The sequence below is a fragment of the Scyliorhinus canicula genome, chromosome 2, assembly GCF_902713615.1.
Source record: "Scyliorhinus canicula chromosome 2, sScyCan1.1, whole genome shotgun sequence".
NCBI lineage: Eukaryota > Metazoa > Chordata > Chondrichthyes > Carcharhiniformes > Scyliorhinidae > Scyliorhinus > Scyliorhinus canicula.
Genome location: NC_052147.1, coordinates 249,444,870 through 249,468,258, shown reverse-complemented (window position 1 = coordinate 249,468,258; position 23,389 = coordinate 249,444,870). Strand labels below are relative to the sequence as shown.

General features: G+C 46.0%; 1 protein-coding gene across 1 annotated transcript in view; it reads left to right on the top strand.

Annotated features, from left to right (window-relative positions):
• The window catches only part of LOC119962094 (low-density lipoprotein receptor-related protein 1-like), a 2,271,162-nt gene that overhangs the window by 1,244,621 nt on the left and 1,003,152 nt on the right, over positions 1–23,389 (top strand). The window contains 1 exon segment of the mRNA XM_038789946.1: positions 16,526–16,648. Within this exon segment, the coding sequence (XP_038645874.1) occupies positions 16,526–16,648 (123 nt within the window).

The following is a 23,389-nucleotide window of genomic DNA, read 5'->3' as shown; positions in this document are numbered from 1 at the left end:
TGGAACAACAAAGGTATTCTCTAAAAATGCGAAACCAGTAAAAGATGGAAAGTTTGAAAAGACTTGAGTTTCGTCGAGAAACCGGTAATGTAGATGGCAATTGCTGCACATTTAAGCAACAGTTCACGCTGTATGTTGCAGCCTTAGGATTACAAGCGCAGCCAATTGAACAGAAAATAGCATTTTTGTTAACTGTTTCAGGCCCCTAGGTAATAGAGGTTTACAGCACCTTTATTTTTGGCCGGGAGGAAGGTGGTGAAAGCTTCGCTGCCACCATTAAGAAATTTGATGAGCATTGTACGCCGAAAAAGAATGAAACTTTTGAATGGTACATATTTATAATGCGCACGCAGAAGATGGGCAAGTCCTTTGATAGCTTTCTTACCGACCTCAAGTTATAAGCACAAACATAACTTTGCGACGTTAAAATCCTCAATGATTTGAGATCAGATTGTCTTCGGCATAAATAATGATAAGGTGCATGAATGTCTCTTACGGCAGAATGCGCTTCAGTTAGAAAACGCGATTAAGAAGCCTCAGAAGACCAGGGATGTACTTCTGAGGCTGTATAAGGCTCTGGTCAGACCCCATTTGGAGTATTGTGAGCAGTTTTGGGCCCCATATCTAAGGAAGGATGTGCTGGCCTTGGAAAGGGTCCAGAGGAGGTTCACAAGAATGATCCCTGGAATGAACAGCTTGTCGTATGAGGAACGTTTGAGGACTCTGGGTCTGTACTCGTTGGAGTTTAGAAGGATGAGAGGGGATCTTATTTAAACTTACAGGATACTGCGAGGCCTGGATAGAGTGGATGTGGAGAGGATGTTTCCACTTGTCGGAAAAACTAGAAGCAGAGGACACAATCTCAGACTAAAGGGACGATACTTTAAAACAAAGATGAGGAGGAATTTCTTCAGCCAGAGGGTGGCAAATCTGTGGAACTCTTTGCCACAGAAGCCTGTGGAGGCCAATTCACTGAGTGTCTTTAAGACAGAGATAGTTAGGTTCTTGATTAATAAGGGGACCAGGGGTTATGGGGATAAGGTAGGAGAATGGGGATGAGAAAATATCAGCCATGATTGAATGGCAGAGCAGACTCGATGGGCCAAGTGGCCTAATTCTGCTCTGATGTCTTATGGTGTTATTAAAGTTTGCCATGCCAGTGAACTAGCTGCACAACATACAAGCACATTGAATGCACAGAATTTTAACGCAAAAATTGGGATCAATGCCGATGCCATTGGTCTTGTGATGCATTCGAAAATAAAACGTGATTTCAGCAACGGTGGCCATTTTAAACACTTGCCAGATGCAGCCATTACGTGTAAAAGTTGTGAAAACAGGCACCTACTGAGGCAATGAACAGCATATAGAAAAATGTGCACAAGTGTAAAGGTCAAAATCATTTGCCAAACAATGTTTTACAAACAAGAAAGTTAATCTGGACAAGTCCATCAATACTATTAATGATATTAACTTAGAAGGCACATTTTTCAATAACTTGGTCTCAAATGAAGGCAGGGCCAACAAAGCCAGAGTAAAATGTTGCCTACAGAAACAAAAAGTTATAAAAATGATATTTCAATAGTAACAAAAGACAACTGGACAGTTTCTTTGTGAATAAAGAAATCAGTCATCAATGTTGAATTAGACACAGGGCCATCATCGAACCTCATTAGCAGGAGTGATATTGAAGCTATAAAAGTAAAACGGAGACTATTAAACAAACCAGTCTTCTTGAAGGATTATAATGGTCAGAAAATCAACACATTGGGGATGTGTGAACTCAATGAAAAAGATAAAGTTCACAATGTTAAATTCTCCATAGCAACTAAAGATCATGGGCGGGATTCTCCTCTACCCGGCGGGGCGGGGAATCCCAGCGTAGCGGAGTGGCGCCAACCACCCCGGCGTCGGGCCTCCCCCCAAACGTGCGGAATTCTCCGCACCTTTAGGGGCCAAGCCCTCACATTAAGGGGCTAGGCCCGTGCCGGAGCGGTTGGCACCACACCAACTGGTGCCCAAACCGGCTCCAGCAGCCTTTGCCGCCTGCCGCCCGGCGCCGGGGCTGGCCGAAAGGCCTTCGCCGGTTCGCGCATGTGCCGGTGCGTCAGCTACCGCTGACGTCACTACCGCCGCATGCGCGCTGGGGGATTCTCTTCTGCCTCCGCCATGGTGGAGGCCGTGGCTGCAGCGGAAGAAAAAGAGTGACCCCACAGCACTGGCCCGCCTGCCGATCGGTGGGTCCCGATCGCGGGCCTGGCCACCGTGGGGGCACCCCCCGGGGTCCGATCGCCCTGCGCCCCCTCAGGACCCCGGGGGCCCGCTCCCGCCCCCGATCCCGCCGCCACCAGAGGTAGTTCAAACCAAGGCGGCAGGAGATGCCTCCCAACGGCGGGACTTTGGCCCATCGTGGGCCGGAGAATCGCCGCAGGGGGCTCGCCGATCAGCGGATGATGTTTCCCGCCCCCACCAATTCCCGGGTGGCGGAGAATTTCTGCCACAGCGAGGGCGGGATTTTCGGCAGCCCCGGGCGATTCTCCGACCCTGCGGGAGGTCGGAGAATTTCGCCCCATGAGTCACTGCTAGGTGTTGAAGCGTGTGAAGCATTGGAACTGGTAAAAAGAGTGTATATCACTGACTGCACTGAGTACATACAGTGAATCGGTGTAGTCCAATGTGCAGACTTTTCCAGAAATTTTCCAGGATTTTGGTGTTTTATCTTTTACCTACGAGAGTCAACTAAATGATGATGCTCAACCAATGATACATGCTCCAAGAAGCTTTTCAGCACCACTACATGACCGTCTAAAAGCTGAATTCGACAGAATGACACATCATGCTGTAATCAAAATGATCGAAGAGCCAGCAGATTGGGTCAATTCTATGGTGTGTGTTAAAAAACAAAATAATGATCTTAGAATATGCATGAGTCCTAAAGATTTAAACGCAAACAGGGCAGCAGGGTAGCATGGTGGTTAGCATAAATGCTTCACAGCTCCAGGGTCCCAGGTTCGATTCCCGGCTGGGTCACTGTCTGTGTGGAGTCTGCACGTCCTCCCCCTGTGTGCGTGGGTTTCCTCCGGGTGCTCCGGTTTCCTCCCACAGTCCAAAGATGTGCGGGTTAGGTGGATTGGCCATGCTAAATTGCCCGTAGTGTCCTAATGAAAGTAAGGTTAAGGGGGGTGTTGTTGGGTTACGGGTATAGGGTGGATACGTGGGTTTGAGTAGGGTGATCATGGCTCGGCACAACATTGAGGGCCGAAGGGCCTGTTCTGTGCTGTACTGTTCTATGTTCTATGTTCTATGTTCTATATCAAAAGGGAACACCATCCGATAACTAAGTGAGAGGAGATCACAAGTGAAACGCCTAGTGCAACATATTTCAGCAAACTTGATGCTTCGCAAGGATTCTTCCAGCTTAAGCTCGATGAAGAAAGTACCAAATATTGTACATTCAATACTCTGTTTAGTAGATATTGCTTTCTTCATATGCCCTTTGGCATAATCTCAGTGTCAGAAATCTTCCACAGAACGATGGAACACATTGTAGAAGGCATTCATGATGTTCGAGGATATAGTTTTATATGTTTGACCTCTGACCACTAGATGGTAAGCAGGTGACACTGTGACCTAGGGGAGTCTGTTCGAGAATTTGTCGTGGATAGCTGTGTTTGTGTTTGTTCCAGTTTGTTAGTATTAGATTCCAAAACACAGTTTGTTATACATTAATAAATTTGGCTAGTCTTGAACTCGATGTTCTTTGGCAGGCCGACTTAGGGATCGTCTCTGTACTAGAACATAACATCCCCCTCACCAGAACTGGGCTAATGGCTACCTGCTCTTCTTTCTCATTTTCCATTTGAGGAACCATGATATGGATGGATGGTAGGAATGACAAAAAGTGACAAGGAATGAACGTGATCACTTTGAAATGAAGAAGAGATGGAAAATGAACTGATGTTCTGTGCAGTTATGTTCAAGACAAGCCAAAATAAGATCATAGGTATTGAGCTTAGTCTTAGTAAGACACGTAAATAAAGTAAGGCAAGTTATACGCTCACCCCAGCCTGAAGAATGGAGTCTGTTGCACAGATTGAAAATGCTATTCCATTAATCCTCATCCATTCCTTAGAGGCTGAGCTGTCATTTGCTCCTGGACATAACATCAGCCAGGATTTGCACCAGGCAATTTGCAAATAACTTTGCGTGCACCTTCATCTAAAGTTGAATGACGGGCATTTCTTTTTAAAAGTTGACTCAGTAGCAGCACACCTAACATCGAGAAAATCTTGGACCAGTATCATTAAATGAGATAAGTTAGGTAATATACAAGTGAGGCTGAATACTAAACCAGTTAAATCAATCACTCGTCTTTGCAAATCATTTGCTTATCATGTTTATTTTCTTTGTCGTACCGCTTGTCATGTTCCATGTATAGTTCTAATTCTTTATTCAGTTGAAATTTCTGTGACATATCATAAAGGTGTGAAAACAAAGAAGGTATTCAGACTTCCCCATGAATTTGGTTAATTGCCCTGCATGCATAACAAAAGTTACAACAAATATGCGCATCTTTGCTGAATGTATTTGGATAAATGATGCCAATTACCTATAGTTCACTCGCCTTGTTTGCAGTAATGATGTGTTTATGGTCCAGAACACCATATTTATCCTTGAATTAACCATACAATTATTCACCCACAAAATGTCAGCACTCAGCAGTTGATGCATATTTATCAGTGCAAATGACACATGAAAGGTTATCAGAAAAAGTGTTTTTGTTTGGTTGATTGCCTTGGAAATTATAATGTTGTATTCTAACCTTTAGGAATTACAAATAAGAACAAGAATGTATTATATTTATGTTTCTCAGTTGTACTGCACGGGCAAGCAAAAGAGGTGATCACTGTTTAATACATCAGAAATTTATATTGTACTTAAATACAGGACAATCATTCTCCAAATCCTTCACAAGTCTGTGTCATTCCTTCCAATTTCCAGTGGCTATTTTCCCCTCATCTTATATTTTTCCTTTCAGCTTTAAAAAAATAATGTTTTTATAATTCTCCTATCATCTAATAATGTAATCTTCCATTCCTTGAGGGATAAATTTCAATTTCATCACGATTTATCTTGCTAGAAATTTTCCTTTATGTCTTGGCGTGCTTTGCTATTTTTTTGCTGTTGATTTTCTCTTTCCTTATTAACAGAAACGAATAGAGGAGAGCAAGCCTTGTCACCGCAATGTATTTGCTATTCAAGTGCAGTTTATTTAAGTATATGTTGACTGAAACCATTGCTGACAATCTTTCTCTGGCTGTATTGTTTATAAGAGTACAATTTATAATCTGAGTTTGGAGCTGCAGAGCAATTTTCATATTTTCTGTTGAAATGACAGAATGCAGTGAAGATAAAATGGGTTCCACAATAAGTCCATCAGCCAGGAACGTTCCTCCTTCATAAAATTGTTAAGTAATTTTAGGCAGCCTTACATAATTTGCATTTTGGCTGAATAGGGCACATAGGATCATCTGAGCTCTGAAGGTTCAAGGTTTAGAATCACATGAGTGATTATGACATGAAACAAAGCTATATATGTGCACACAGATGTAAAAAGGTCTTTGGTAATTAACACAATGTGACTCCAGCGTCAGGTGACTGTGTGGAGTTTGCACTTTCTCCCCGTGTCTGCATGTGTTTCCTCCGGGTGCTCTGGTTTCCTCTCTCAGTCCAAAGATGTGCAGGTTAGGTAAATTGGCCATGCTAAATTGTTCCTTAGTGTGCAAAAGGTTAGGTAGGGTTACGGAGTAGGAGGGAGGCATAGGCTTAAGTAGGGTGCTCTTTCCAAGGGACAGAGCAGACTTGATGGGCCGAATTGCCTCCTTCTGCACTATAGGGATTCTGTGATTCTCTGTTCAGATATTCCTGAGTGGTCTGTGCACAAAACATGCCTCGCCCAGTGTCTGCTGACTTTCCAGCCACGGAAGAGACCAGCTGCAGATAAGTTGTAAATTAGTTTTGTGGGTTGTGAGATGAAAAAAGCTCCTATAGACTCCACAAAAGCAATCAGGCTACTTCCATACCAGCCAGCCCTCAATGCCACTCAGATGGTGTAATCGCAAGATCTTCCTTCTTCATACTCTGAGGCCAACCAGATCACCTAGTATTGTGGAAGTTTGGAGCCAATGGGCTTGCCGAGGCTGCTCCTTTTCCCCAGCCCTAACCCACTGTCAAAAATATTGGATAACTTGCAGGAGTGTTCTTCTCACTAACCATAATAATAATAATTGCTTATTGTCACAAGTAGGCTTCAATGAAGTTACTGTGAATAGCCCCTGGTCGCCACATTCCGGCGCCTGTTCAGGAAGGCCAGAATGAGAATTGAACCCGCGCTGCTGGCCTTGTTCTGCATTACAAGCCAACTGTTTAGCCCACTGTGCTACACCATTCAGAGTGGAACAGGAATCTTTGCCAGAATACTTCTAAATTGCTCAATGCAACATCTGCAGCAGGGTCTGTTGCCGGAGAGTTAGTCGGGATTCAGAAACCACTGATATGGGGCTTGATTTTCTGTTTCTGTTTGTTGACACCGGGACTGAATCGTGAGTCTCCTATGTGCACCATGGTGCCAGTTCCAGAGGGATTCAGGTCCCATTAATGGGCTTGCACGGCGCCACAAAGAACTTGCGCAATTCCAAAGGATGCTGACCCTGATCCCAGCCAAAGTGATGGCACTGGTTTTGCTGGAGCATGCCCATCCTGCGAATGGGGCCAGAGGGTACCTAGGGGAGGTGGCCTGGTTGGGTGGGGGGGGGGGGGGGGGGGCATATGACCCATGACGCTAATTTCCCAGTGGGGATTCAGTGACATGCGCAGCCCAATGGCGACCTTGCAGACTGCAACAATGGCAGTATGTGCCCGGACACCTGACCCCACGGCTCTCCTCGTAACCGCCATCCGCTACACCCCCTGGTCCTGGCAGATGCCCCCTAACCAGCAGCACAACTGTCAGCACACTATGTCGCTATTGGACACAGTGTGTATCACCTCCCGTACCCTCAGCAGTTACGATGCCTGTGTCCCGATTTGAAATACCACAAGTGAACCTCGCCGTCAATAATTCCTCTTGGTGGAGGCGGAGCATCGCGGAAGGCACAGAAAATGTCAGTTCGAGCCCGTTAAGGATATGTCAACAGCCTTTACTATACAAATTGCATTCCCACGTCAGCATGCGGCATAGAATGCACTCACGCCACTATCGAGGGATCGGAGTGTGGCATTCTGTTTGACACCCGATGCCAACTTCGAATTTTGGCTGACGCCTAATTCTCCACCTAATTGTGTTTCCCGATTCCAACGTCGGCCAATGGAGAATCCCACCTATGGTGCTTGCAATTAAACAGCTTCAGGAGAAATTCCAACAACAGACCTTCTCACCACATTTGGTGAACTTGCCAAGTTTCAACACCGTCAACTGTGAGGGCTTTGGAAGGTAATGAAGAAATGTGACTGTCCTGATTCACCACAGTGTTTTGACAGTTCCATGACAGCATGCCCAAGTGTATCATGGACAATGGTGTGCCTTCTGACCCATTTTCAGTCCCTAATCGAGTTGAGCAGGGCTGCACACTAGCATATTCAAAACACATTCAGCATGTTTTTCTCTGCCATACTTTCCTATACCTTCCATGATTGCAGCCCTGATATCAGACTCAGATATTATGTGGACGGGAAGTCTGAGGAGATGTCAGGTCTCTAAGGACATAGTTGTTTGCTGATGACTGTACACTAGCTGCTAAATCACATCTGGACCTTCAGTGGAGCATGGGATTATCCTCCAATCCTCCAATGTGACAACTTTGGCCAAAGGATTGCACAAAAAAGAATCCAGAGTAATGTACCAGTCTGCTCCAGGAATGACCTGTCTCAAGTCCAAGGTTTCAGTCAATGATTGGAACCTACTGGCAACAAATAAGTTTGTTCATCTCAAGTTGTATATCATGATGAAGCGACACATGCAAGAATTGCCAAATCAAGAGTAGCCTTTGTCCGTCATCGAACAGGGAATGAAGAGGAGTAAGTTCACCTTCCAAACTCAAAATCTGTAGAGAAATAATCCTGCTTATTCTCTCCTATGCACATGAAACTTGGAATTATGTATGAGGGTCATGCCAAGAAACTCAACCTCTTCCAATTTAGTTGGCTTGGAAACTTCGAAGATAAATTGGCAGGACAACATACCAGCCACTGAGGTACTCACCCGAACTGGCATGCCAAATATTCCCACCAAATTGAGACCCCTGAGTTGGGCTGTTCATCTAGACAGAGTGCATGATATTTGCCTACGAAGGTGAAGCTTTGATGATGCGCTTGCCATTATATCCACTCATGTATATCATGAGATGCAGACAGGCAGTAATTGACACACAGGATAACCAATGAACACACACGACACAGAACAACAATCACCAGACAGGACACCACCACGAGAAAGCTCTTCCTCTCTCACAGGACACGGCTAGGGAGATAGTCACAGTGCACAGGCCAATGAACATCATCAACATGTGACAGAGAGCCAATCTGGTCAAGCCAGTAGGAGGTTATCAGGTCAATAGAGTGTCAACCCACAGCAGATTATGTACAGCAATCAACAGGTTCAATTAAACAGTGTTGGACCGTCTGTGTCGGAAGCCTGTTTCTCGTTTTACTGCATCCAGTTGCAGTCGATGTTAGACCAACACAGACGAGACATCATGGTACCAGAGAGCTATTAACTCAAACGAACCTACTTTGAGTGAATCTGCAACGACCAGCACGCAGCCATCCAACGGCATGGAAAAGATCTAATCTCCTCCACAACTCTGGATCACCGGCAACCTCGGCGCCAACTGGAAAGTCTTCAAACAGTTCAAAAAGTTCCTCCTGTATCTCCAGGCCTCCAACCTCGAGGCAGCATCGGATGCCCGAAAGATCGTGCTGTTCCTGTCGACTGCGGGGGAGTACGCCATCCACATCTATAACTCACTCATGTTTGCCGATGGCGAAGACAAGACGAGGTTCAAGACGTTTCTGCTGAAATTCGACAACCACTGCAACATTGAGGTGATTGAGAGCTTTGAACGGTACATCTTCTAACAGAGGCTTCAGGGTAAGGATGAACCTTTTCTGTCCTTCTTTATCCATCTCCGCATCCTAGCGCAGTCATGTAATTATGACTCGACGGATGATTCTATGATCCGGGATCAGATCGTTTTCGAGGTCCAGTCCGACTCCCTGTTGGAGCAGCTCATCAAAGTCAAATAGTTGACCCTCTCCGTCGCCATCGAAACGTGCGTTGTCCATGAGCATGCCAGGAATCGTTACTCTCGCAGCAGGGCGGCAGAAAATGCAAAACTAGTCTCCCACGTGGCAGAAAGGGTGCAAGCCATTGCGAAAATGCAAGGCCTAAGCATCGAGGAGAGTGGCCGTTTCGCGAGCTTTTCCCGGGTCCCTGCGCATGCGCTCCATGACAGGGTGGACGATGAGGCCGAAGACCCCGATGCGCATGTGCGAACGTCGGCCGACTGCACTGCGCATGCGCGATGGCGCACAGAACGCGCTGACGTCAGCGGCATGACGTGTCCGAATTGTGGCTCCACCCATTTAAAGCGGCAATGTCCAGCCAAAGGAAGGCTATGTCTACAGTGTGGAAAGCTTGGGCATTACACGGCCTTATGCAGGTCCGCTCCGCCGACCAACAGCCAGCGATACCAACTGCAGCGCAGACGTGTCTGCTGCGTACAACAAGGAATGCACTATTCGGATCCCGACAGCCCAACGGACCCCGATGCTGATTGCCTCGAGTCTCCATACTGGGTGGGCATAATCACCACGCACAAGCTGGCCTCCTCCTTGCCTGCAAACCACCTTTCAATCCTCACTGTGGATCCTGACGACGAGTGGTGTGCTGTCGCCACGGTTAACCAGCCTCGCACCCGATTTAAATTGGACACTGGCACATCTGTAAACCTCATATCACAGTCGGACCTCGACAGCATCCGTGACCAACCTAGCATTCTTCCACCAGCCTGCCAGCTCCTTGACTACAATGGCAATGCCATAACTGCCAGCGGATCGTGACAGCTAGGTGTTTTTAACAAGGCAATCAAACTGGCATCACAATTCGAGATCGTCCGGCCTGACAAGGCATCCCGGCTCGGTGCTCGCCCATGCAAACTCCTAAATCTGGTCCAGCACGTCCATGCCATGTCTTCGACACCGACGACTGCCTCGCCAAATGTAAATCTCCAGGCTGAGAGAGATGACATTCTCACGCAATACCACAACGTCTTTGATGGAATGGGCACACTCCCATATCGTTACAAGCTATTGCTCAAACCGAATGCCATCCCAATCATCCATGCACCACGCCGGGTGCTAGCCCCTCTCAAGGATCGTCTGAAATCGCAGCTACGAGACCTCCAAGACCAGGGTATCATTTCAAAGGTCAGCTGGGTCAGCTCCATGGTCTGCGTCAAGAAACCCTCTGGTGATCTCCGCTTTTGCATTAATCCCAAAGACCTGAATCGCAACGTGAGCACTACCTGATCTCAAAACGTGAAGGGTTAACCTGTGAGATGGCTCATGATAAATTCTTTACCAAGCTGGACGCCTCCCGTGGGTTCGGGCAGACACAGCTGGACGAGTCCAGTCGGAAGCTGTGCACGTTTAACACTCCGTTCAGCAGGTATTGCTACAACCGCATGCCTTTTGGTATCATATCAGCTTCCGAGGTATTTAAACGCATAATGGAGCAAATAATGGAGGGCATTGAGGGGGTGCGAGTCTATGTGGACGACGCGATCATCTGGTCCACAACACCTGAGGATCACATCGTTCGCCTCAAACAAGTTTTCCAGAGGATACATGAAAACGGCCTCCAGCTCAACAGGGCCAAATGCTCATTTGGTAGGTCCGCTATGAGGTTTCTGGGTGACGACATTTCACAGCAGGGTGTGCAACCTGACGCTGACAAGGTGCTGGCAATCAATGCCATGAAGGCCACAGAGGACAAAAAGGCGATCCTCCGTTTCCCCGGGATGGTGAATTTTCTCGGGAAATTCATTCCCAACATGGCATCCCACACCACAGCCCTCCGGCATCTCGAAAAAAACTCGAAAGTGTTCCAGTGGCTTCCCGCACATCAAGTGGAGTGGCTTGAGCTGAAGGCGAAGCTCACCACAGCCCCAGTACTGGCATTCTTTGACCCAACCAAGGATAGCAAGATATCCACAGATGCAAGCCAGGACGGCATTGGGGCAGTGCTCCTCCAGCGAGACGACTCCTCGTCCTGGGCTCCAGTGGCAATCTCCTCCAGGGCCATGACTCTGACTGAACAACGGTGTGCCCAGATTGAAAAGGAGTGCTTGGGTCTCCTGACAGGAATAGTCCCGTTTTGGGTGTTCACGGTGGAAACAGACCACAGGCCTTTTGTCCACATAATCCAACAGGATTTGAATGACATGACACCTCGGCTGCAGCGAATTCTTTTTCATCTCTGCCGATATGACTTCGAACTCGTCTACACACCGGGTAAGGAGCTGATCATCGCGGATGCCCTATCCCGATCCGTCACCACGCGGTGTGAACAGGGCGACTTCATTTGCCACAGGTGCAGCTGTGTGCCAGCAACCTCGCAGCCATTGATGAATGAGCTATACAAATACGCGAAGAAACTGCCAAAGATCCCCTACTGCAGCGCGTGATGAAGCACCTCGCCCATGGCTGGCAAAAGGGGCAGTGCTCCCAGTTCCTCAACGTTAATGATTAGCTGACAGTTACTGTGGGGACCCTTCTTAAACTAGATAGAATCATCACTCCCCAAAGCATGCAAAACATGATGCTCAGCCAGATCCATGAGGGTCACCTGGGGGTCGAAATATGTCAACACAAAGCTCGGCAGGCAGTTTACTGGCCTGGCATCAGCCAAGACATTGCCAACACAGTCCTCAACTGCACAACATGCCAGAGGTTTCAACCAACTCAGCCCAAGGAAATGCTGCAACAGCACGAGATCATGACCTCTCCGTGGTCCAAGGTGGGGATAGACCTCTTTCACGCCAATGGATGTGATTACATGATCCTGGTTGACTACTTCTCCAGCTACCCGGAAGTGGTGTAACTGTCGGACCTCACGTCCAAGTCCATCATCAAAGCCTGCAAAGAGACGTTTGCCAGGCATGGAATACCACTCATGGTAATGAGTGACAATGGTCCATGTTTCCACAGCCAAGAGTGTACCGACTTTGCACGATCCTACCACTTTAGTCATATCACATCCAGTCCGCATTACCCGCAATCAAACGGCAAGGCCGAGAAAAGGGTCCATTTTGTCAAGAGGTTGCTGTCCAAGGCTGCAGACTCGGCCTCGGATTTCAACCTGGCGCTATTGGATTACAGGGCAACCCCTCTGTCGACTGGTTTGTCTCCAGCGCAGTTGCTCATGAACTGCAACCTGAGGACGACTATTCCAGCCATCCATGTTCCAGGCCATGACCACCTCATGGTGCTGCAGAAGGTGCAGCAATCCAGGGACCAGCAAAACATCACGTATGATGATCATGCCACGGATATGCCTGCGCTGGCTCCAGACGATGTTGTTCGCGTTCAGCTGCCTGAGGGAGGTTGTTCAGGCCCAGCTGTTGTCGTCAGACAGGCTGCTCCCAGGTCTTTCGTTGTCCAAATGGCTAATGGCTCCATTTTACGGCGCAACAGGAAGGCGATATATAAAGTTCTCTGTCCATCACCCGACCGCACTTCTCCGCATGTCATCATGCCTCCTCCAGACGTCTTGCACCACGAGGCCACCGATCTGGCAGCGATCCCACCTTCCATAAGGCCACCAAGATGGCAGCCATCCCGCCTGTCCGGGTGCCGGCGTCCCCCCCCTCCACCTCTGTGGCGATCGACGAGAATTCGTCGCCCACCACAAAGACTGAATCTGTAGACTTAAATCTTGTAAACTTTGTTCAGTTTACTCTGTATCTGCACGATAGACACCTTCCCATGTACATATGTTCATTCATTCCCCACTTGTACATAGTTCTGCATGCATATACAGCCACGTTCCAAAATTTATTTTAAAAGGGGGAGATGTCATAATATCAACTCATGTATATCATAAGATGCAGACGGGCAGTGATTGACACAGAGGATAACCAATGAACACACACGACACAGAACAACCAATCACCAGACAGGACACCACCACTATAAAGCCCACAGGGCATTAAGGCTCTCCCTCTCTCACAGGACTCGGCTAGCTTTCGGAGCACTGCTCCTTCCACAAGTGAATGAAGAGGTACCTCTTCATTCACCTGAGGAAGGAGCAGTACTCCGAAAGCTAGTGTTTGAAACAAACCTGTTGGACTTTAACCTGGTGTTGTAAGACTTCTTACTGTGCTCACTCCAGCCCAATGCCGGCATCTCCACATCAGGACACGGTTGGGGAGATAGTCGCAGTGCACAGGCCAATGAACATCATCACCTTGTGGTAGAGAGACAGTCTGGTCAAGCCAGTAGGAGGCTATCAGTTAGGTTAATAGAGTGTCAACCCACAGCAGATTATGTACAGCAATCAGCAGGTTCAATGAAACAGTGTTGGACCATCTCCTGTGTCGGAAGCCTGTTTCTCGTTTTACTGCATCCAGTTGCAGTCGATGTTAGACCAACACAGATAACACATCAGCGCTCTCATGATAGTCAAGGAAAGTGCAACAAGGACACTTTGAGGGCTTCCCTTAGGAGTTTTCACATTAATGCCAATTCCTGTGGGAAGCTCACCCCAGATCATTGCACTGGATGCAACCAAATAAAAATGATATGGGGTGGGGGTCGGAGAATCGCCCGAGGCCGGCGTCAATCCAGCCCCCGCCCCCTAATTCTCCGCCACCCGGGAATCGGTGGGGGCGGGAATCGCGCCACGCCGGTCGGCGGGCCGCCCACGGCAATTCTCCGGCCCGCGATGGGCCAAAGTCCCGCCACTGACAGGCCTGTCCCGCCGGCGGGAATCAAAGCACGTCTGGTGCCGGCGGGATTGGCGGCACAGGCGGACGTCGGCAACCTCGGGGGGGGGGGCGCAGTGTGATATAGCCCCGGGTGGTGCCCCCACGGTGGCCTGGCCTGCGATCAGGGCCCACCGATCGGCGCGTGGGCCTGTGCTGTGGGGGCACTCTTTTTCTTCCGCCCCGCCATAGCCTTCACCGTGGCGGGGGCGGAAGAGACCCCCTCCCCTGTGCATGCGACGGTATGACGCAGCAGCCGCTGACGCACCGACGCATGCGCGGCTTTCCGCTGGCCGGCGAAGGCCTTTCTGCCTCGGCTGGCGGGGCTCCAAAGGCCATTCGCGCTGGCTGGCGGAGCGGGAGCCACTCCGGCGCGGGCCTAACCCCTAAGGTGCGGAGAATTCCGCACCTTTAGGGAGGCCCGACGCAGGACTGGTTCACGCCACTCCGCCCCACCGGGGCAGGGGAGAATCCTGGTCATGGCCTCCTTTGAAAGCAAGTGCATATTAAAGGCAGAGAGAAAATACAAGGAGAGGAAATCCTGAGCTAGCAGCTCTTTCAAAACTCAATCATCTATGGTGTCCTGTCCTATCTGCAGCAGAACTCTCATAGCTCAGATTGAATGAATTGAAAATCGCTTATTGTCACGAGTAGGCTTCAACGAAGTTATTGTGAAAAGCCCCTAGTCGCCACATTCAAGCGCCTGTCCGGGGAGGCTGGTACGGGAATCGATCCATGCTGCTGGCCTGCTTGGTCTGCTTTAAAAGCCAGCAATTTAGCCCAGTGAGCTAAGAACCCACATGGAAGCTTGCCAAACACCCCAAACGATGAAGGTGGCCACCTTTGCTTTGAAGGATGACTCGCAAGGGGGTTCTGCTCATTAGCCATCCCAACACTATTCAGAATAAAATAGGAGATGTAGTTTTAAAAATGTAATCCCGTGTATTTAACATGCATTATCAATATTAAATAAAACATAAATAATAATGTGTAACAAATCTATCTTTACAATGGTTTTAAGAACAAAGTACAAAGAAAAGCACAGCACAGGAACTGGCCCTTCGGCCCTCAAGCCTGTGCTGATCATAGAATTATGGAATTTATAGTGCAGAAGGAGACCATTCGGCCCACCGAGTCTGCACCAGCCCTTGAAAAAGAGCACATCACTTAAGCCCACACCTTCACCGCACTCCCACAATCCAGTAACCTCACCTAACCTTTTTTGACACTAAGGGCAATTATATCATTGCAGGGGCCTGTTTAGCACCGTGGGCTAAACAGCTAGCTTGCAATGCAGAACAAGACCAGTCATGCGGGTTCAATTCCCGTACCGGCCTCCCCGAACAAACAGCGGAATATGGCAACTCGGGGCTTTTCACAGTAACTTCATTGAAGCCTACTTGTGACTATAAGTGATTATTATTATTAACCTGATTTCTCAACTCTTGTATTCAGTGCCCTGGTTGATGAAGGCAAGCATGCCATATGTTTTATTAATCACCTTGGCCACCTGTGTTGCCAATTTTAGTGACCTGCACGCCCAGATCCCTAACGTTCTCAAGGGTTATGCCATTCACAGTATACCTACATACCTAGATTTGATCCTCCAAAATGCATCACCTCGCATTTGTCCAGATTAAACAGCATCTGCCATTTCTTTGTCCAAGTCTCCAATCCTGTCTATATCCTGTTGTATCCTCTGACAGTCCTCGGCACTATCAGCAACTCCACCAAACTTCATGTCATCGGCAAACTTGCTAACCAAACCACCCACATTTTCCTCCAAATCATTTATTTATACAACAAACAATAGAGGTCCTCGCTGATCCCTGCGGAATACCACTAGCTACAGATCTCCATTCTGAAAAACACCCTTCGACCGCTACTCTCTGTCTTCTACAACCAATTTGGTTAAATAAATAGGATGAGGTTTACTATTCTGAATATATACAAAAACAATATTCATTCACAAACAAAAATTATTCCATAAAAAAGGCAAAATATTGGAGATGCTGAAAATCTGAAATAAAAACAGAAAATGCTGCACAAACCCAGCAGATCTCTCACTACCTTCTCAAGGGCACTTAGGGGTGGACAATAAATGCTGTCCTAGCTAGCGACACCTACATACCATGGGCGGGATTCTCTGCCCCGTGGCGCCACATTTCTGCCCCTACTGGCCAGCGGGATTCTCCGTTACACCAGCCGGTCAATGGGATTTCCCATTGTGGGGCAGTCCCACGCCGTCGGGAAAGCCCCGGGCGCCGGCATAACAGAGAATCCCGCCCCATGTTTTTTAAAGGTTGCACGTGAATTGGTGGTAGTTTACTCCAGAGGAGGAAAGAGAAGGAAAGAAGATTGGGGTTATGGAAGGAGATTATGGGTGGAGAGTGATTAACTGCAGAGAAAAGAGGCTGAACAAGGACTGTTGGTATTCATCACAATTTTCTAACTCTCATTTCTGACTTTACTCTCCTTTTCAGGTGAGAATTCAACCCGTGGTAACAATGGCGGATGCAATAGTCTCTGTTTGATAATTCCCGGTGGCAGAGTTTGTGCTTGTGCTGATGGTCAATATTTGGATGAGGACAATGTTACCTGCAAATGTAAGTCCACCATTTTGTGTCTATTCTCTTTTCATTTGATATAGTTGTTTATTTCTATTGTCCCTATCCTATTGTGATGACATTTGACCTGAAAACAATATGGAAAATGTTAAATTTTTTGAAATGTCTATGGAATCTGTAATTGGTTTTAAGAATGTTTGAAAATGAGTTTCAAGAATTTACATCAATGATAAGAGATCAATTGTAATTTTCTTGGAAAATCAGGAATATCCATCTGTGTGACCTGGCGACCCTCAACTTTTTTCCTGTGGTAACATTTCCAAGTCAAGATGCAGAAGGGGAGAACAGAGAAGGCACATTTATAAGTAACTTGGTGTTTAATACAATTCAAAAGGACTGAAAGCTGTTGATAGGGTTAGAGCAGAAATTATGAATGGGACAATTCTAAGGTTATACGAGAGAAGCACGGTGACAGATTTGGTTAACACAGTTGCATCACGGCGCTGAGGTCCCAGATTCGATCCCGGCTCTGGGTCACTGTCCATGTGGAGTTTGCACATTCTCTCTGTGTTTGCGTGGGTTTTGCCCCCACAACCCAAAATATGTGCAAGGTAGGTGGATTGGCCACACTAAATTGCCCTTAATTGAAAAAAATGACTTGGATACTCTAAATTTATTTTTTGTTTAATTCTAATGTTATGCTTCAGTTTTGCCAGAGCTGACCAGACCATTTAACAAAGTTTATTGAAGGAGAAGGTAAAGAAGTCTCTGGGGAACCTGAGTACATTGAGCCTAGCTAAGGTGATTCTGCAGGAGTTTGCTGTTTGGGTGCCAGCTGTCTCCAGCTGAAGTGGAGCTACTATTGCAGGTGTCTCAAGGACCAAATCCTTTGAGGGAGAAAAGTGAGAAATCCAACTTTCTGGGAACCGAGTTGGGAGAGGCTGGGAGATTGCACTTTTTGGCAGGGTGTGATACAAATGCTTATCATCCCGTGGGATCGATTTTGTTCTATCTGTTTGTCCATATATAATTTATAGTTCATGCCAATGGCAATTTCCCTGTTAATTCATTTTATGTGGATTTGATTTGTGTTAAACTCATAGCTGCAAAAAGTGGAATGCTGTTCGTAATTTCTTTATTTGGGAATCATTCAATAAATTTAGGGAGAGAAAAGAGCTAATGTTCCGAGTCCAGATGACCCTTTGTAAAAGCTTTGACAAAGGGTCATCTGGACTAGAAACGTTAGTCCTTTTCTCTCCCTACAGATGCTGCCAGACCTGCTGAGATTTTCCAGCATTTTCTCTTTGGTTTCAGATTCCAGCAGTGATTTGCTTTTATTCAGTAAATATATTTATTATGGTTTATGGTTCCCTCAATGGGATCATAACACCATTTTATTACATTTTCCCTCTCATTTGAGTATCAAACTGCCTTTCACAAAGAGGCAGTTTAGACCAGGATATCAACCCATAATCCAGGTACAAAAGCAAAATGTCTTGGATGCTGGAAACCTGAAAGAAGTTTTAACAGAAGGCCATTGAGCTAAAACATGGACACTACTTCTTTCTTCACAGATGCCAGCTGATTTGCTGAGTATTTCCAATATTTACTGTTTTTATTCTATAACCCCATTTATTAAACAAAAAAATATTGGCGTACACATTTCTGCAGTTACTGGTTTGAAGTAGATTGGTCACTGACGATTTTTACAGTTGTCATATCACATGAGTTGCACGGTAGCACAGTGGTTAGCATTGTTGCTTCACAGCACCAGAGTCCCAGGATCAATTCCCAGCTTGGGGTCACTGTCTGTGCGGAGCCTGCACATTCACCCCGTGTCTGTGTGGGTTTCCTCCGGGTGCTCCGGTTTCCTCCCACAAGTCCTGAAAGATGTGCTGTTCGGCAATTTAAACATTCTGAATTCTTCTTCAATGTACCCGAACAGGTGCCGGAATGTGGCGACTGGGGGCTTTTCACAGTAACTGCATTGCAGTGGTAACGTAAGCCTAATTGTGACAATAAAGATTATTATTATTAATGTTTGGCTGTAGGGTAAAGAACAAATTGTGATTGTCCACTCTCCTTCCTGAACTGGGGTTTCTTACCATCAGGGCCGGGGATATCCCACAGAAATTATTTGTTCTCAGACTGCTGCTAGCCTGGTGTTATAAAGCGTAAAATAGAATGGCAATGGACTTCAGGTGGTAAAAAGCTGATGACCTCTTCCTTGACACAGATTATTTATTTATTTATTTTATTTTACGATAGACTGTGCTGGCAAACATGCAGTGCCTGCGACATCACTCTCAGTGATGTCCCGTCTAGCTGCCTGCATCAGTCCTAAAAGAATAGCTTTTTCAGCATCTCTTGTTTACCACCCAATCCCTGATTTTTTGCTGCCTATTTGTTGTCACTGCTACTCCCCCCCCATCTATCGCCACCCCTTGTTGCCTCCTGCTGCCTCCCACTCACTGTTCCGCTCCCGAGCCCCCCCCCCCCCCCCACTTCCTCTCTCACGATCAGCAAACCGGCAAGAGGGGTTGCGAGCATGATGGGAGAGGGGTTGGCAAGGCAGCAAGGGGGTGGCAGCAGATCAGGAGCAGGATGGTGAGCATTTGCAAATGGAGAGGAGGAAGCGTCAATCAACAATGTGCCTACAACAATGATGCCAGCAGTGGGGGGGAACAGAGCATTCGCTGGTGAACAGAATGAGGGACAAGTTTCTGTTTCTCTTTGGTACTAGGCATGAGATGGGTTATTAAATTAACCATAATTACCTCATAAACCAGGAAGGAGTGAGTTCACAGAATCTGCCACCAAAGCAAACAAAAACATTTTACAGTTCTGGCTGCAGATTGAATCCAGTGACAGACACACTCAGCCAAGTGACAAGTGAGACTGCGCCCACCTTTCCATCACAGACTGAAGACACATCCCTTAACGCTTGTCCTCAGTTCATTGAATTGAAGAGTTTTCAAATGGGCCTGTCAATCTCCAAAACAACACAGCCTGACCTTCTGACAATGTGCCCCACTGACATGTGCTCAACCCCTCCCCCTAACTTTGTTTAACACCACCCAACCCACCCACCACCTCCCAACATTTTCAACCACCCCCCACAATGTCCTAATATTCTTCACCCTACTCCATCATTATGGGCCAGGATTTAGAGAACCCCAAAGTGTATCATGGAGTTCACCTGACCCACAACTTTTTATTTTTTTAAAATTTTTTTTAGAATATCCAATTCATTTTTTCCAATTAAGGGGCAATTTAACGTGGCCAATCCACCTATCCTGCACATCTTTGGGTTGTGGAGGTGAAACCCACGCAGACATGGGGAGAATGTGCAAACTCCTCACAGACAGTGACCCAGGGCCGGGATTCGAACCCGGGTCCCCTAATCACTGTGCCACCGTGCCGCCCCCCTGACCCACAACTTTTAATAGATTGTGGTATGGGGAGCATACAGCCCACTCTACAGGTGCGATAGAGCAGAAATTCAAAAGTATTTTTTAAAGCAAAACAATGTTTATTCTGTGAACTCAAGTTAACCATTTTAAAACATACAGTGAACATCTGAGCCATCATTAATTCAAATACAAACCCCAACGAATACAACACTAACTAATCCTTTAAGCTTTCCTTTTAACATCCATAAGACTTAAAACACTTTTTATCAGAAGCACATCAGGTTAAAGTCACTACTGTTATTAGGTTTAAATCACCAAGATTTGATTTACAGTCTTTAGATTACAGAGAGAGACTTCTAATACACCTTCTGGCTGTGACTTCTGCTCTCCAGCTCTGAAACCGAAACTAAAACACACCCTGCGGCAAACAGCCAAAATGAAAGTAAAAAGCTGACAGACCACCCAGCTCCACCCACTCTCTGACATCACTGCAGTAGTAAACACCCAATTGTGAAAGGTACTCTCACTGCAGATATTTATATACATACCCATTTATAAACACCCATTTCTTAAAGGTACTCACACATGACACCTCCCCCAAGAAAGAAAAAAGAAAAATGAAAATGAAAATCGCTTATTGTCACAAATAGGCATCAAATGTAGTTACTGTGAAAAGCCCCTCGTTGCTACATTTCGGCGCCTGTTCGGGGAGGCTGGTACGGGAATTGAACCGTACTGCTGGCCTGTCTTGGTCTGCTTTAAAAGCCAGCTCTTTAGTCCTGTGCTAAACCAGCCCAAAAATAAACCATCAACTTCAAGATGGTTTAATTTTTCACCTTTTCACTATTCTTTAAGAAATGCATACAGTAAATATACTTTTTTGTTGAAACAAAAACACATGCAAACGGGTATAATAATAGTCCATTTTTTTTTGTTTTTCTTCCTCCAACTGAAATCCTTCTCGATGGACAGTCTCTTTCAAAAAGAAGGTCTCTGCATGATCCACCCATTCCTCTGCGTCTTGGCATTTCTCTTTAAAGTCAGATGCATTAGTTCATTCTGATCACAGAGTCCCTTGTAATTCTCCAACACAGGAGCATTGGTTATCACAGCTTTCAGGCAGTCAAATGCATGTTGAAACTTCACTGTCCACTGAAATTTTCGACGTTTCTTCAGCAAGTTCATCAGTGGAGCAATCACTCATAAATGTTCGATCAAATCCACTCAAGCCAAGAACTCGCATTATTTCCCTTTGTCTTGAGGGTATCAGAAATGCCTCAATAACTGTTGGTTTCACATTCCGTGTGACCATTTGACCCTGTCCGATTGTATGGCCAAGGAAAGTGACTTGGGCTTTTCCAAATTCACTTTTGGCTCGGTTTACCACCAAACTCGCCTGCTGAAGTCAATCAAATAACCCCATCAGTTGTTTTAAATGTTCTTTCCATGTCTGGCTGAAAATTACCAGATCGTCGCTGTATACTGCACGATTGGGTAATCCTGAAACAACTTTGTTAATTAACCGTTGAAATGTGGCTGGGGCGTTTTTCATGCCAACTGGCATAACTTTGAATTGGTATATACCGTCTGGAGTCACAAAAGCTAAAATCTCCTTAAAGTAAATCCAGTTTGGAAATAAAAGCTGATTGTCCCACTTTCTCAATGCAATCCTCTAAACGTGGGATAGGATAAGAGTCCGTTCTTGTAACTGCATTAACCTTTCTATAGTCCACACACAACCATTGGGTAGCGTCTGGTTTTGGTGCCATCACTATGGGTGAGCTCCATTGGCTGCAACCCACTTCAATTATGCCATTTTTAAGCATACTCTTAATCTCTTTGTTAACCTGTGCCAATTTTAAAGGGTTAAGTCTGTATGGATGTTGTTTGATAGGAACAGCATTTCCCACATCTGTATCACGTATAGCCATTTTAGTACTTCCCAATTTATCTCCACAGACTTGCCCATGTGATATCAATAACTCTTTCAGGTCAGTCCGCTTTTCCTCTGGAAGGTAACTCCAAAATTGATCCCAATTTTTAAGAACATCCTTGTTTTCCAATTTAATTGAGGTATGTCAAATTCACAGTCATCTGGATTTGGTTAGGCACTTTGAGTTAGAATCATTAAAACCTCACCTTTTTCTCTCCTTCCTTTGAAAGGTACTATGCTTTGAAAGTACCTTTTAAGCATATTCACATGACACACGGTGAGTCTTCCTTCTATCCGGCGTTTTTACCACATAATTCACCTCACTTAATTTCCTTTCAATCTGTTAAAGTCCACAAAACCTTGCTTTTACAGGTTCACCTACCACTGGTAACAACACTAAAACTTTATCTCCATATGCAAAACTACGAACTTTGGATTTCTTGTGTGCTACCCGTTTCATTACAGCATTTTTTGTGCCGCTTTTAAAAGTTGTCTAGCCAATTCACCTGCTCTATTTAATCGTTCCCTAAAATTTGACACGTAATCCAAGAATGTAATTTCCGATTTCTCACTCACCAATTTTTCCTTAATCAATTTAAGTGGTTCTCTTACCTCATGACCAAAGATTAGTTCAAAAGGACTGAATTTGGTTGACTCATTAGGTGCATCCGTAATTGCAAACAGTACGAATGGAATTCCTTTATCACAATCCTCTGGATAATCTTGGCAATAAGCCCTCAACATTGTCTTTAATGTCTGATGCCACCTTTCTAACGCTCCCTGCGATTCTGGATGGTACGCAGTTGATTTAAATTGTTTTATTGCTAAGTTATCCATAACTTCTTTAAATAACCTTGAGGTAAAATTCGATCCTTGATCCGATTGTATTTCTGTGGGTAGTCCATATCTACTAAAGTATTTGAGTAACTCCTCCACAATCCTTTTAGCTGTAATATTACATACTGGGATGGCCTCTGAAACCTACTAGACACATCTATTATAGTCAAAAGATATTGATTCACACTTTTTGTTTTAGGAAGCAGCCCTATGCAATCAATTAGGACCCTTGTAAATGGTTCCTCAAATGCTGGAATGGGTATTAAGGGTGCTGCTTTAATCACTGCTTGAGGTTTCCATATCATTTGACATGTGTGACATGATTGACAAAATTTTACTACAGCTTTATGTAGTCCAGGCCAATCAAACTGTTTTCTGGATTTTAGCTTGAGTTTTCCTTATTCCCAAATGACCTTCCACTGGTAACTCATGTGCAACTCGCAACCACTCATTTCTGTACCCTACCGGCAACACTACTTGATGAACTTCTGCCCACTTGTCATCCGCCTGCATATGTAAAAGTCTCCATTTTCTCACCAAGCCATCACTTCTACGGTGAGAACACTCTGGTATACACTCAGATTCCTCCTCCATGCA